This window comes from Pangasianodon hypophthalmus, chromosome 9 (genome assembly GCF_027358585.1).
Source record: "Pangasianodon hypophthalmus isolate fPanHyp1 chromosome 9, fPanHyp1.pri, whole genome shotgun sequence".
Taxonomy (NCBI): Eukaryota; Metazoa; Chordata; class Actinopteri; order Siluriformes; family Pangasiidae; genus Pangasianodon; species Pangasianodon hypophthalmus.
The window spans coordinates 8095813-8111381 of NC_069718.1; the positions used below are offsets into that span (position 1 = coordinate 8095813).

At 41.1% G+C, this 15569-nt stretch overlaps 1 protein-coding gene across 2 annotated transcripts; it reads right to left on the reverse strand.

Annotated features, from left to right (window-relative positions):
- Positions 1-16: 16 nt before the first annotated feature.
- LOC113530059 (lysine-specific histone demethylase 2) lies at positions 17-15286 on the reverse strand. Of its 2 annotated transcripts, none has more exons than XM_034307595.2 (21): positions 15073-15286; positions 14472-14662; positions 13277-13398; positions 13089-13178; positions 12818-12929; positions 12028-12273; positions 11782-11820; positions 10839-11016; positions 10224-10408; positions 8335-8505; positions 8145-8219; positions 7698-7832; positions 7210-7381; positions 6774-6901; positions 5698-5829; positions 4642-4716; positions 4419-4535; positions 4168-4293; positions 3072-3194; positions 2721-2873; positions 17-836 (listed from the first exon to the last, which is right to left on the reverse strand). In XM_034307595.2, the coding sequence occupies exons 1-21, from the start codon at positions 15086-15088 to the stop codon at positions 753-755; spliced, it is 2670 nt and encodes an 889-aa protein (XP_034163486.1). In that variant the 5' UTR covers positions 15089-15286; the 3' UTR covers positions 17-752. The 2 variants fall into 2 exon arrangements, with proteins under 2 accessions (XP_034163486.1, XP_034163488.1); XM_034307597.2 differs by having other exon boundaries at positions 18-836; positions 12028-12141.
- Between the last annotated feature and the right edge of the window lie 283 nt (positions 15287-15569).

The window sequence follows — 15569 nt, forward strand, 5'->3', positions numbered from 1 at the left end:
AAATTCAAGAGTTTTTTTTGTTCAGATAATTTATGTAAAAAAAACAAAAACAAAATCAAAACAAGTCAAATACCAGTATAATTTACAGTATGTATATATTACAATTTTGTTCATACAGAAATGACAGGACTCAGCCATATTCAGAGCAAGTACAGTAAATTATCCAGATCAATGCATACTGAAAAAGTCCACTCATTACAACCAACAGTGCTGTCACAAATGTGTAACTTACTAAATCAATTATTACATTTAAAAAAAAAAAAACAACCTTTTTTTAAACTTTTTTCTTTAAATGCTTGATTAGGTTATGTTGTTATGTTATATAAGTGTGGGCAAAATGTTTATTTTTCCTTCAGGAGGAATATTTCTGTTGTTTTGTTTAATGTGAAAATTGACATGTAATTTGTGTGGACACTTTTAACTCAGTAATGATTCACCAAAAAAAAAAAAAAAAAAAAAAACAGTTGGAAAAGAGTGAAACACTGACAAAATTCTCACCAAATAACGAAAAGTTCCATGACATCGAACAGGTCATTTTCAGAAATTGAACAGATATCATCTTATCTTTTCCAAGACTCCAAAGATGAAGACACCGTGGGGTAATGTACATGTGGTACATTATATTGCGTGCAATGTTGCTACAGTAATAAATATCGCCACACCCGTAAGAGTTCCTGATTGGAGTTTGAAACACCTGCTGTAGAGGAGTCGTGGAAGAACGTCGGATTGAACGTCTCAGTCCTTCGGTTGTGTCACAGTGCTGCGATCTTACTCGCCTCTCGTACGCCGCTCAGATACGCGCCGGTTACCGTCTGAGGAAAGTGTCGGTTTGTGGCCTGGAAGATGACGGACCCAAACAAAGAAAACAGATTTTTTTTTTTTTTTTTTTTAAAGTGCAAAAAACAGTAATGAATGCATCAGAAGGAAGTTAATAATGGAGACACAGTTGGAATAAAAGTGACGAATGGACGAGGTGACGAATGGACGAGGAGTTCCTGTTACAGCCCTGATAACAGCATGACTTGATGCGTTTTATTCCTCTTATATCACAGAAATATAAGTAACGATAAATAAGTAAAGATAAATAACTTTTTATCCGTTTATAGCTACATTTAATAGTGTGGAGTGTCCATGAAACAACTCCTGTTCCTGTTATCACTTGTATTATAAGAGATATAAACCCTTGTTGTTTCCTCATCTCTCTTTTTTCCACTTTCTTGATGTTAATAGGACAATAAAAAGAGGTTTGTTACAAAGTACTGAAACTGGAGACTCCTTCCAATAATGTTATATAAACATCTCCTTATAAAAAAAACTCACCATATCAATAATTACACGTTTTTTTAATTCATTCATATTGAGTCCCTGTGAATGAGCTGTTACTATAGAAACAAAAAAAATAGAAGAAGTGCATTAATATAAACCTGTGATTTGCCTTGCAGCTGGAACTACTGCCCGAGCTACTGTTAGAGAAAATTAATCAACACCTTCTGACCAATCAGAATGGAGATTTCAGCAGCAACAAGGAACCAGTGCTGTTTCAGAGAAGCAGTCCACCAAACCATTACATTATCAGATGTGAGCGTTTCCTAACACAAGTGGAAAGATACGAACAACCAGGAAGGATTCAGGAAGTTCTTCCTTTTGCTTTACAAACATACTTTTCTCTCCAGAGTAGAATCCCTCAGCAGCTACGCACAGCATATGAAACATTATCATAGCTAATTGTTATGTAAATAGTTATTCTGAGAGTCTTGGCATTCATCATCACTCCCAGTAAAATGCTTATCTGCTCCTCAGTCCACTGATTCAACATCGTGATATCAGTGTTCCCACTGTTTATGTCTTATTTTAACGTCGGTCATAGAGATAACTTGGCTTTGCTCTTGTCGTCATGGAAACTAAAAAAATTATACCATCTCACTGATGTTGGTGCTGGTTCAGGGGGAAAACAAAACGACCCACATTTCTATCAGTTTAAGAGACAAATATAGTACATATTCAGCTTCCTGATGAATGGTTTAAATGACATTTGTGGAAGATTTTAGTCAAAAGTTGGATTTTTGGTTTTGCGAATTATATTTTACCATCAAAATCCAATCCTTGAGCATCCACTCACATCACTGGCAATTAAGCACAAGCCGATATCATTCATTCATTCATTCATTCATTCATTTATTCATTCATTCATTTATTCATTTTAAGTGTGTACCTGTTTGCTCTTATCTCATTGTTGTTGCTACTCTGACCACTGGTTCATCACTGAAATAAATCTTACATCTGCTGCATCTTATCGAGACAGCCATCTTGAATTGCTGTCATGCTGATGAAATGGCTCTGCCATCAAGCCCGAGACGTCACCAGCTCTCGGTTCGGGACTAACATCGTCTCTGCACTACAAGATCGCTGGAACTGAACCAAGAACCAAGAACCAGCTCTCTCTTGGTTCCTCGGGTGATACCAAGTGATTGGTCTTAGCGTCTTTGCATATAACACTAAATCTTTTCCATGGCCATGGGTTCCATGACTTGTTGTCATGGCAATGAAACCAAATAACCCCGCCCCCAAGCCCCTGATGAAATAGCTTTGCAATCTACATTCTTATCCCGACTCTATGAAACATTTGAGCGCAAACACAACAATCGCTGATCAGCTTTCTTTTCTGATTTTTTTTTTTATTATTATTATTATTGGATTTTATTCAGATGACACTTTCTCACCTCTCCGGCGAAGTAGATCTTCCCCTGAACGTCTTCAGCGATGATGTCGTAGGCCTCCCCGCTGCCGCCGGTCTTCACAAAGCTGTAGGACATCTGAGACCATGTGTCTTTACTCCAACGAGTCACAAAGTACTTCAGCGGGTCTGGAACATCCTGCAGCGTCACATTACACACACTAAAGCTCTTAGAAATTACTTCTAAACGAAATCTTTTGTGATTTACACACACACAAATATTACAGTCCACAAAATAACTAACGTATAGAAATGACTAACGTATTTTTGAATGCATTTTTCTCAATAACATTTGGTCTGTAACTAACAGGGCGTATACATCTCCTGATCGGCCCACCTGCTCCTTGTAGAGTTCCCTGAGGACGTTCATGCAGAGCTCCACCACTTCCTTGTCCTCCAGGTCTCTCACCATGGCCTGAGCCTCTCCTGTGATCACCGACATCAGCACACACTGATCTCCCTGTAGACAATCACACACATTTTACTTTTGATCTTGAAAGCTGATCCACTGACACAAAAAAAATACAACCAATGGAGGTGGCACGCAACAGCACTTTTTTTTTGCTCTCGACCAATCAGGACGCAGCTCAGACAAAAGCACTAACCCGGTCAACTTTAACTACGCTGCATACAGTGGTCTAAATTTAAATAAACGCTGTGTAGTCACATGAGTAGGGGCGGGCATTATGGCAAAAATATTGTGTTGCGATATGTATCTACAGCATTTCTGCAACATACGATATGCGTCATGTATTTAGTTTTGCTTAAAAACAGCTGGCAATACTATTTTTCGGGGGGGATTTTACACTTCGTTGTTACCATACCAAAATTTTTTGTTGTTTTTGTGCTGTTTTTGACGATTTTTTGGCGCGTTCTTAATAAATATTGTTAACTGACATTAAATATATACTTGTCTAATTTTAGCTAGATTTTATTTCACATTAATGAACTCAAAACATTCTCCATTTAGCTTTTCATTAAGCAAAACTACCGAGTCAAGATGACAGATTACTAACATGAGATGGGAGGAAGGGGGCGGGGCCTCCAGGGTGTCAATTAATATCGGAGAGTTCAAAGCACCTGCGCAACTGTCAATCATTCTAGATGTATAATGTCGACATGCTTATATGCTGTTTTTACTGTGGAGGAAAAAAAATGCTCTTTTTTTAGTAATGCATGTTTGACTTAGCTAACATTAGCCAAAAAAAAAAACTGTTTTTTTTACGCAATTGCGTACTCCGAAGTTAAAATGCGAAGTTCTTAGGCAAAATGTATAAAGGTTAGAAGACCCGGGAACTAAAATGTGCCCTGTTCCTTTAACAGTAAAAGCGCCTCATGTTCCTGAGGTCTTGACAAAGTTGTTGTGGTGGAAACACACCTAATAAAGAATACTGAGTTAAATAAGATAAATGCCTATGCCTGAGAGGACTGACCTTTGGTCTCATGTCGTAAAACACACTGAACAGGCCCCTCTTCTCCGGACTCGGGGAAACGTGACCGAAATAATCCGCTCCCTGCACCTTACTGTCCCAGAACCTGTAGGGGAACTGCAGTGCAATCTGGAACCCAGGAAACATCACGGCTTACACACACAGTATATCAGGTAAATGTAGCTAGATTTCAGCTATCGTCTGCTGCTTATTCAGTGTGTTACTGGATTAATACACTGCGGATTAACGTTCACCTTCTCGATGACTCCGGCCCCCAGGCTGTTTATGGCTTTGAGCTTCCTGTCTGGAAGAGGAGGGTTAAACTGGATGATGTTCTTCTGCAGAAGAGCTAAAGGAGCCGTCACTAACACCTACAACACAACACCCAATAAGAAGCGTTTCTCCCGTTCTGTCAGAGGAACAAGATCCGTGTGGATGACTGACATTTTAACGACATGGTCTGTATCAGGTCTGTACCTTCTGAGCAGTAAACTGGGTTCCGCTGGTGGTGCTGACCTTCACTACATCACCTGAGTAATCCACAGACTGCACCTACACGGGATCAGGCACAGCGTTATCGGCTTTTCATCCATCTCGTTCATCTGTATATCCAGCTACCCAGCCATCCATCCACAAATCCATCCATCAATTCCTCCATCATCCATCCATCCAGCCATCCACCTACAAATCCATCCATCAGTTCCTCCATCATCCATCCATCCATCTACAAATCCATCCATCAATTCCTCCATCATCCATCCATCCACCTACAAATCCATCCATCAATTCCTACATCCATCAATCCATCCATCCATCCATCTATAAACCTATCCATCAATTCCTCCATCATCCATCCATCCACCTACAAATCCATCCATCAATTCCTACATCCATCAATCCATCCATCCATCCATCTATAAACCTATCCATCAATTCCTCCATCCATCCATCCATCCATCAGGTCCTTCATCCATCCATCCATCCATCCATTCCTCCATCTATAAATCCATCCATCAGTTCCTCCATCCATCTATCTATAAATCTTTCATCACCATTCATCTAGCTAATCTATCATCCATCCATCCCATTTATAAATCGATCCACCTAATCTATCTATCCAATTTGTTTTATCTAAAACGGCCATCCACTTCATTCTTCTATCCATCTGATTTTTAAATCTAATTCATCCCTCCACCTAATCATTTCATCTAATCCTTTCTTGCACCCAATCCTTTAGTCTAATCTTTTCTTATATCCAATCCTTTTGCCTAATCCCTTTTTACATCCAATCCTTTAAGTAAATCCTTTCTTCCATCTAATTTTTCTATCCATCCATCTAGCCATCTGATTATTCCATCCATTTATCCAATGAATTTTTTTTCCCATCCATCCCTCCATCCCTCCATCCATCCATCCATCCATCGGCGCTGCTGAGCTGCGCATGGCCAGCAGACATCAGCTGGAATGTAACTCCAGTGTTCACTGCTTTAGCACACTACGTGTAGCGCAGGAGGTGTGTTGTGTGTTTCTCACCGCAGTGTTGAGGTGAATGTCGAGGCCTTGGGCTAGTTTGTGCAGCAGAGTGGAATAGCCTGCAGTCAGCAGTGTGTGGTCCCCTGAGAACTGAGCGAAGAACTCGTTATGGTCCCACGATCGAGCAGAAACCTACAGAAAACACAAAGAAAGCCAAAAAAAAAAAAAAAAAAAAAAAAAAAAAAAAAAAAAAGAGTTGTGTAGTGACAAGCGCAGTGTTTAGGATCACCCTGTATAATGATGACAAATCTGTAGCTGCTGGGAAAATGTTGCACAGGGGAATTTCAGCGTGTGTTGCTTTGCATGCATCTTAGAAAATGGCACCCCATTTAGTGGATCCATGAGAATATCAGACAACAAAACCTCACCTCACACACCAGTGCCAGCTCACACACCAGTGCCAGCTCACACACCAGAGAATAACAAGATCATGTTGGTCCATTTCACCGCATCAAATGCTAACAAATGTTTCAAAATTATTGTATATTGTAATCTGATTACAAAACTCTGGCAATACAAACAGAAAAGGATATATTTAAATAATCACTAGCAACCATGCAGGAGAGACACTACAAGTAAAAATAGACTGTAGGAATAAAAAAAAAGTCAAAATTCAACAGAAATATGATTATTTCAGCATTTTTGTTCACTCACTTTAAACAATATAAACTGCTCCTTTAAGTTCGTGTGCAATGTTGAACGCTCTCTCTACCGGAGTACGATACTGTTTCCATAGTAACAACTTACACAGGGACTTGTATGGCAGATGCCTAATAATAAATGGTTTACTTTACAAAGAAAGAGTATATATTTGTGATTTGGTGAAGTTTTCTGTAAAGAGTCTTTTTAATTTAACATTAATGGAAGAAGGCTTTACTACAGGAAGAAAGAAAGTGATAATGTTCTAATGAACATTAAAAATGTAACTATAAATGGATAAAAAGTACGACAAGTCATTCTTTAATAAATACGAATGGTAAAACAAATGTTTGGAATTGGAATAATTGGAGGAATCAAAAAAAAGGTCAGAGGACATGGATACACACACATGGACATACACACACACACACACACACCTGTTCCAGTGGGCTTGCACAGGCGTACTCCAGGTTGCTGAGATGGAACTGCAGCACCTTCTCTTCCAGCTCACTGAAGCGAATGTCCGACTCCTGCAGGAACGTCTTATAGACCTCCTGGATCTTCTCTGAAAATAATAATAATAAATAAATAAACAAACAAAGACTTGGTTAGGACAGACTGACATGGAAATGTTCTGCATCACAAGACCAGAAGACGAATCCTGACCGAACTGAAAACCTTACCAAGTTTTGAAACTATCAACACCTCATGCAAAAAAAGAAAAAAAAAAAAAAACCTTTTAAAAGTTTTTAACTCATTTGTGGTATAACACAAGAGCCTTCCTCTATCAGTCAGAGTAAATAAACAACCTCTGCATCGATCTGTGTGTGCTTTTTCCCTACAGATTCCTTTCTTGTTAGGAACTCCCAGTACCCCCGAGCGGGACGTCCTGGTGCTGTGACTTGTCCTTCCTCCACTCGGAGACCACGTCTAGTATGGCGTTGAAGTGGAAGTCCATGCGCTTGTCTATGGCGACATCGGTGACTCGACCGCCCTCTTGGATCAGATCACAGCGCTCGCCCAGCTTGTGCATCTTCACTCCCAGCTAAAATCAGAGCAAACCGTCTGCATTTGCATACTGCAACATGATCGGCGCTAGCATTTCATGATGTAATTTTCTTACTGCAATATGTCAATTATTTCTCTAACAATAAATTATTATGTTATTATGGGCCTGAGTAATCTCAGAGTGTGTCTCTGGTGCGATGTGGCTGTCGAATGTGTGGCTGTCGAAATTTTAAAGGTTCACTGATATATTTTTAAGACTACTGTAATATGTATCCTATGACAGACAGTGAAGTCCAGACACTGTTGTATAGATGTGTTTGTGTTTTATTAAAGTGAGTGTGGGTCACTGTCACCTGTTCACACATTAGAGCAATGGGATTGTTGACACAGCCGTTAACGATCTGTGCACCTCGACCCACGGTGACGCCCAGCGAAGTGTCGTCCCAAACACGCCCTCCTATTCGCTCCCTGGCCTCCAACACCACCACCTAACAACCAATCACAGGAGCACAATCGCAAGAGGTGAGACAGGAGAGGACACCAGTTTCATTCATTCATCTTCAGTAAGCACTTAAAGCTATCCTGGTCAGGCTTGTGGTGGATCCGGAGCCTATCCTTGGAACACTGAGCGGGAATGCACCCTGAATGGGACACCAGTCCATTTCAGGACACCACACACACACACACACACACACACGCACACACTCATTCACACCTAGGGGTAATTTAGAATCACCAATTCACTGGCATGTTTTTTGGATTTCATTTTTAGCCCATTTATAAGATTTATTAGAACTGACCTGCATGCCGAAGTTGTGCAGCTGTCTGGCAGCGGCGAGACCCGAAGCTCCTGCTCCAATCACCAACACCTTCTTCTGCATACAGCAATGAACAGAGAGCGACATAGAGGCATCATTCGCAAAGATTCCTGAGTTATTACTGCAATTTCCAACAAACATTCGCATTAGAGGTCATTAGACGAGGACTCACGTTGCGGTACGGCTCTGGGAGGAGAGGCTGTTTGGCCAGAAGAGCTCCGGTGTTGATTAAACCTTTGCGGGTCATGAAGTGCAGAACTCTGTCCAGCTCCTGCACACAGCGCACTCGCACCAAACCCCGGACGATGACATGAGGAGCGCACTTCTGCGGCGTCAGAGCCTCCTGAGGAACCGGGAGAAAAACAGTATTACAAAGAGGTCTTGGGTTGATTGTTTGTAGGAGTGTAACTTTATATATAGTTTCTGTGTTTATTGAACACCAATGTGTTATATCAAGGTCCTTTAGGCGACAGAAATTTCACTTAAACGTTTGCAAATACACCATGAACAGAGCGTTAACTTATTTAGAATAAACACTTTAAAGTATTGAACACTAAAATACTGAATTGTTGAATTGCCACACTTCCTATATTTCACACTACACTAGATGCTCTTTTATTAAAGTACTTAGATGAAAGGACTTTGTTAGAGGAAACCATCCCACAGTGAAGCATGGTGGTGGTAGCTTCACTTTGAGCGTCATCCTTGGCCTCATGGATCTCTGACTAGTCATTGACTTCTGGTGGACAGCTTCTTCCGTGGTTGCTCCACGTTCTTTCCATTTATCAATCGTGGATTTAATGCTGATCCGCAGGATTTTTAAAAATGTGATACTTTTATAAACAAGCGCTGATTGATGTTTTTCCAGAATTTTGTTCTGGACTTGTTTTGACAGCTCCTTGGTCTTCATGATGCTCTTTGTTTATGTGTGCTCTCTAACAAACTCAGGAAGAGGCCAATTTGTATAGACATCATGTGACACTTGATTAATTACACACTGGTGGACACCATTCAACTAATTATGTGACTTCTGATCGCAAAAAGTTGAACCCGATCTAATTTACTGATAAATAAGTAAATCATTTTGCAAACTAGATTTATTTTCCCATCACTTCAATATTATGGGCTATTTTGTGTAAACCCATGACATATAAAATATGTCTATTTCAGTTCCTGGATGTAACACTACAAAAAAAGTTCCAGGGAGGTGAATGCTTTCTAAGATTTTCCTAAGATTTACAGGCTGCAAATAAATAAAATAAATAAAACAAAATCGAGTGACTTGCAAATTATCATTCGGAAACCCAGAATCTGAAAATGTCATCATTCATTTTTTCATATTTGGGAAAATCATCTCTAAAGATCATCCACACATGAATAAATTCTACCACGGAGCCTTTTGCGTACTCTCTCCTTTAACGTGTGGCTTCAAGTGTAACTTCTGAAAGCTAGAGAATAATGAGGCCGCATCAGTGCTGTTAGCAGGATTGTTAGTGAGAATTTTCCCCACAGTTAGAGCTCCAGCAGCTCCCGCTCTCTCCTCTGCGTGGGACGAGCCCGGTCCTGTTCCAGCCTGCAGCCAGCAGGGAGCTCGCCTCCGGAAACTCACACATCTGCACTTTCCACTCAGCCTAACAGCTACTGATGTTAGGGTTAGACTCGAGGGAACGTGGCCACGTAAAATCATCCTCCCAGTGCGCGGATAGAAAGGTGCTGAGTAATATGATGATATAAATGTCAAAAGTGTCACAAGTGTATTGTCAGTACTTTTATATATTTATATTTTTACAAGTTCAAGTTATCTAATAAGTTGACTAGATATTAAAATCTATTTTTTGCGCCTTTTTCTTGTTCATTTATTTTTGTAAATAAAAATAATAAAAATTAGTGATGTCATTTAAAAAAAAAAGAATAAAAAATTCAAGAATATGTTTTTTTTTTTTACATTTTAAAAAAGTAAAAATATATATTTTTAATTTTTTTTTTAACATCCTAATCTTTCGGTTTCTATCATTTTTGACTACACCTAATAGACCACTCGATATGTAAATGTTCTCGTACCTTGCAGTCTCGATGCCAAGCGGCGAGGATGAGGTTGCGTAGAGCGAGGTACATGGTGGGATCCCTGGAGAATTCTGGGAATTCGTAGAGCTCGTCCAGCTCCATCATGTCTGGTCGCACACACAGGGCTTTACCGCACTCGTTGGGCTGGTAGAAGGGCTGGAAGTACGGGCACAAACCTGGGACTAAACACACACACGCACACACACACGCATCAAGGCTGTGCAGGACCAGTGGTTCACTTGCATTACATACTCTGCATCCACTTCCTCATGTGTGTTCCTTTTTTTGTGTTGATATTGTCTAGTATTTGTGAGTCAGTGCTACTGAACATAAATACGCATTGCTTATACAAAATTTAATGACACTTTGTATATTTGGCACAGGTATATGAAGAGTATGGGTATGCATTTCTGCTGAAAGATTTATAGATCATATAGACTTCTATGACATGTTAGTCAGATTAAGGCTACAAACATTTCTTGGCTGCTTCATTACATCTGGAAAGGAAAATTTAATATGTTTTATAAGAATTTAATAAATGTTATAACACAAGTGCAGTTATCTTGACTTGCTACTAACAGACACACAAAAACATGGAAAGGTCTAACTAACTCTGCGGCTGAATGTTGCGGCGTTGCTCAGGCCGTAAATCACAGTGAGAGCTGGACGGGCTCATGCCCACGCAGTCGGGGTAATAAGCAGTGAGGAAAGGGTTAGCAGGACTGTCTTTTAACAACGGGGGCAAAATCAACATGGATGACCACCAACTGTCTCCCACTCCAGCCACTCTCTGTGTGAGAGAGAGAGAGAGAGAGAGAGAGAGAGAGGGGGAAAAGACACACCGAGCAAAGTAGAAGGAGAGAAACAGAGAAAGTGAAAGAAGCAGAGAGTGAAACAGAGACACAGAGAGAGTGAGACAGAGAGTGAAAGAAGCAGAAAGTGAGAAACAGACAGTGAAACAGAGAGAGTGAGTGAATGAGAGAGACAGAAAAAGAGTGAGACAGAGGGTGAGTGAGACAAAGACAGAGAAAGAGAAAGAAGGAGAGAGTGAGAAACATAGAGAGAGAGACAGAAAGAGAAATGGTGTGTGAGTGTGTGTGTGAGAGAGAGAGAAAAACAGAGAAAGTGAAAGAAGCAGAGAGTGAGAAACAGAGAGTGAGAAAGAGAGAGAGAGACAGAAAGAGAAAGAATGTGTGTGTGTGTGTGTTTGTGTGTGTGTTTGTGTGTGTGTGTGTGAGAGAGAGAGAGAGAGACAGAAAGAGAAATGGTGCGTGAGTGTGTGTGTGAGAGAGAGAGAAAAACAGAGAAAGTGAAAGAAAATGAGTGAGAAAGAGAGAGAGACATAAAGATAAATGGTGTGTGTGTGTGTGTGTGTGTGTGTGTGTGTGTGAGTGAGAGAGAGAGAGAGAGAGAGAGAGAGAGAGATGTGTTCATATACAATGATTAAGGATTGTATCACTTTACCAAAATTAGAGCTAGTTATAATTAAAGAAATATATCTAATAAAATTATTTATGAATGAAATTGATATAATCTGGTGTATTCACTGACTCACCATGTCCTCAGGCTGAGAGCACTGATCCGGTCCTTCGTTCTACATAATGACAAATAACACTGATTACTATCATCCCATCACATCATTTACAATCACAGCCCGTGTGTATTACACCAATGAGATATAAAGAACACATTAACAGGAGAAATTTAGCAGGAAGTCAAACCAACCGAGGACAATCTAACCCGAACGATCGCAGGAAGTAAAGAGAACAGCAGACCTGTGAGGCCTCGTTCAGTTTCTTACTTTAATGTTATTGAGCTTCATTCCGCAGCGGTACGTTGCAGCCAGAGACGCCGTCAGTTGGATGTCTTTAGTGAGCTGCCTCCATTTCCCACAGTCGGGTTTCGTACACTGCACCTGAAGAGAGAGAGCGGAAACAGGTTCGAGAAGACCCAAGAAATAAGGATAGAAAGACCACAAAAGGAGTGGTGAGGGATAAATGTGCGGAGAGAAAGAAAGAGAAACCACCAGAAGTGAGCAGAAATGAGGCTAAAGAGAGAAGAGAAATGTGAGGGAAAAGGAAACAACGAGGCGGGAAACATAAAGGGAAATGAGTTACATGGGGAAAATAAACCATGACAGGTGAGGATAAAGGGAGACACACACACACACACACACACACACATACATACATATATATATATATATATATATAAAGAGAGAGAGAGAGAGAAAAACAAAAAACATGAGAGAAACAAGAGAGAAACAAGACAATTTGAGAGACTAGAAATGTATGGGTGGAAGGGGAGACAAGAAGGAAGAAGAGGAGACGGTCACAAGGGACTTGAGCAGAAAGAGAGAGAGAGAGAGAGAAAAACCTCTCTGAGATGAAAGAGAGATAAGAAACATGGGGATAAAACAGAGACCAGAACCAGAGTTGAAAGAGAGACCGGGTTGGAAGAGACCAGAAATGTAAGGAAAAAAAGAGAGCAGAAATGTGAGCTTAAAGGAAAAACAAGGTGTGTGTGTGTGTGTGTTAAATGTTTTGTACTGGACCCCAGTGCTCCTCAAGCTAAATGAGAAGACGTTTCACCCAGTAAGGAAGCTGCTGATCCGCCATGAAGGCCTTCAGACTAGGTTCACTCTTCCCGTTTCCTGTCCACAGCTTCTTCCAGGAGGAGAATTTCTCATAACCGTCCTTATGGCTGACACACACACACACACACACACACACACACACACACACACACACACACACACACACGGAGCACATTAATACTTCTTCCTCTTCATCATCATCATCCTGTGGGAATAATTAGCTCACCGAGTCTGACAGGATTCTGATCTGCGTCCTCAGCACTCACCTCCTGTAGTAGTGGTCGAAGCACTCGTTGCAGAAGTGCTCTCCGCAGGATAAGTGGTACCATCGAGACGTGTAGCCGTTTTTCGCGCACCTTTGGGGAACATCGTGTTTTAAGCGGTCAGATCACTATCACTAACAGCATCATCACAACATCAGATTAAAGCCGAGCTGCAAGTAATCGAGAGTCACCTTTCTGACGCGCTGGCAAAACACACAGGATACGTAGCCGGGCATCCTGCCTTCTCACACTTCCGGAACTTCTTCTCCACCTGCTCCTCTTCTTCCTCCACGTCAGCCATCTTTCTTTTGGGCTAGGGTATCAAAGATAAAAAAAAATAATAAGAAGAAGAAGAATGCACAAATCAACACAAGCAAAGAATACTGGAAGTGTGGTAAAAGCTTTTTGACTGAGGTGTTCAAGCATGAAGATCCAAATGGATAGACAGATAATGGATATTGAAACAGACAGGAAGGGATGAAGAATTGGAAGGATAGATGGAAGAATAGATGGACAAATGAATGGATGGACAGAAGGATCTATGGATGGATGGATGGATGTATATGGATGTATAGCAACAAATGGAGCATGAATGAATGGAAGACAGAACGGACTGGAATGGTTGGATGGATAGATGGATGGATGGATTGACGGATGGATGGATGGATGGACCAATCAATCAAAAACTGAAGGCCCAAAATGGGTGGACAGATAAAGGGATGGATGTATGGTTCTGAAAATGAAAGAAGGGAGGTAGTGATGGATGGCAGACAGATAATAAAGAGAGGGAGCATGATGGATGAATGGATGGATGGATGGATGGATGGATAAGTGAACCCAGGATGGAACGGATAGACCAATCATTCTCCTAAAAGGAAAAAAAATCAAGGCAGGAATGGATGGATTTTAAGGGAAATAAATAGTAAAGAAATGGAGTATGGCAGGATGAATGACTGAACTCAGGAATGGCTGGATAGACGGATGGATTGATGGATGGATGTATGGATAGATGGATGGATAGATGGATGGATGGATGGATGGACCAATTAATCAATAGCTAAAGACCCAAAATGAATGGATGGATGGATAGGAAAGGAAAGGAAAGAAAAGAGGCAGAGTTTAATGGATGGATGGATGGATGGATGGATAATTGATGGCTTGAGATGGACAGGTGAATGAATAGCCTGATAGAAAATTAAATTATTAAATAATTATTAAACCCGGGATAGATGGACGAATGAATAAATAGCTGATCCTGAGATGGATAGATAGTCAGATAATTAATCTGGAAAAGAAAGATAGATGGAAGGAAGGAAGGAATGATAGAAATTTGAATCAGAGATGGACAGATACGTGTCTAATCAGCAGCTGAGTTAAACTTCCTACATTTGCCTGCGCTGTAGAAACACTGCTGCTTCTTTTGCCCCTGCCGCTGGGGGTCTGTCTGGATGGACGCATGGAGTGACTTTCCCCCACGGCTGACGAGGATGATGAAGATGAGGTCTCCACTCCTGCTGGAGCTGCTGCGGCTCTCTTCTTCCCCCGAGAACGACCACAGGACGTCGTTCCCCCGTAATCTGTCCAGGAAAAAAAAATCACAAACCCCATCATTACCAGTTTACACCAGCGGTGGCCAGCTGTGCTCCTGCATGCCTGGGGTTCAGTCTGCTGATCTCTGTCCTGTAACTACTGAACCTGATCATTCAGTAATTCAGGTGTCATGAAAAAAGGTTTGATCTTAGACTGGGAAAATAAGAGGAAATGAAAGATTAATGGGAGGAAAGTCCACAGATGGGTATCTCTGAGTTACACACACACACAGTGTGCAGCTTCCTGGCTGAAACAGCCATATCGGCACACTACCACACTAAACAGTATTCCAGTTCATTAATATCAGTCTAAACAATGCGCACTGTTTAGTGTGGGAGTATGGAGCTTAAACAGCTGTGGAGGCAAAACAGGACAATGGCAGCTCACACACACAGACCTGCGTCCGACAGCATAGCACCGAGCCGCGTTGTCCCTCTAAACACACCACGCCGCCTTGTTTTCACTGAACTATACAACTTAAACAACACCACAAGCTTATATGTTTATTCTGCAAATCCGAATTTTGAGTTTAAAACGGGAAGAAAAGCCAGCCCGACCTTAAACCGTTTAACGTTACTACAACTTCCGGTTTAGTAAGATAATAATACCCGTCAAAATAAAAGTCCGGAGTGAATTTTTATGTAGGAAAAAATATACTCTTTAATAGAAGAATTACTACCACTACCACCACCATTACTACTGCTACTACCACCACCACTACCACCCCCACCACTAGAACTACTACTACTACTACCACCACCCCCACCCCACCACTACAACTACTACCACCACCACCCCCACCACTACTACTACTACTACCACCACCACCACCACCACTACTACTACTACTACTACCACCCCCACCCCCACCCCCACCACTACTACTACTACTAC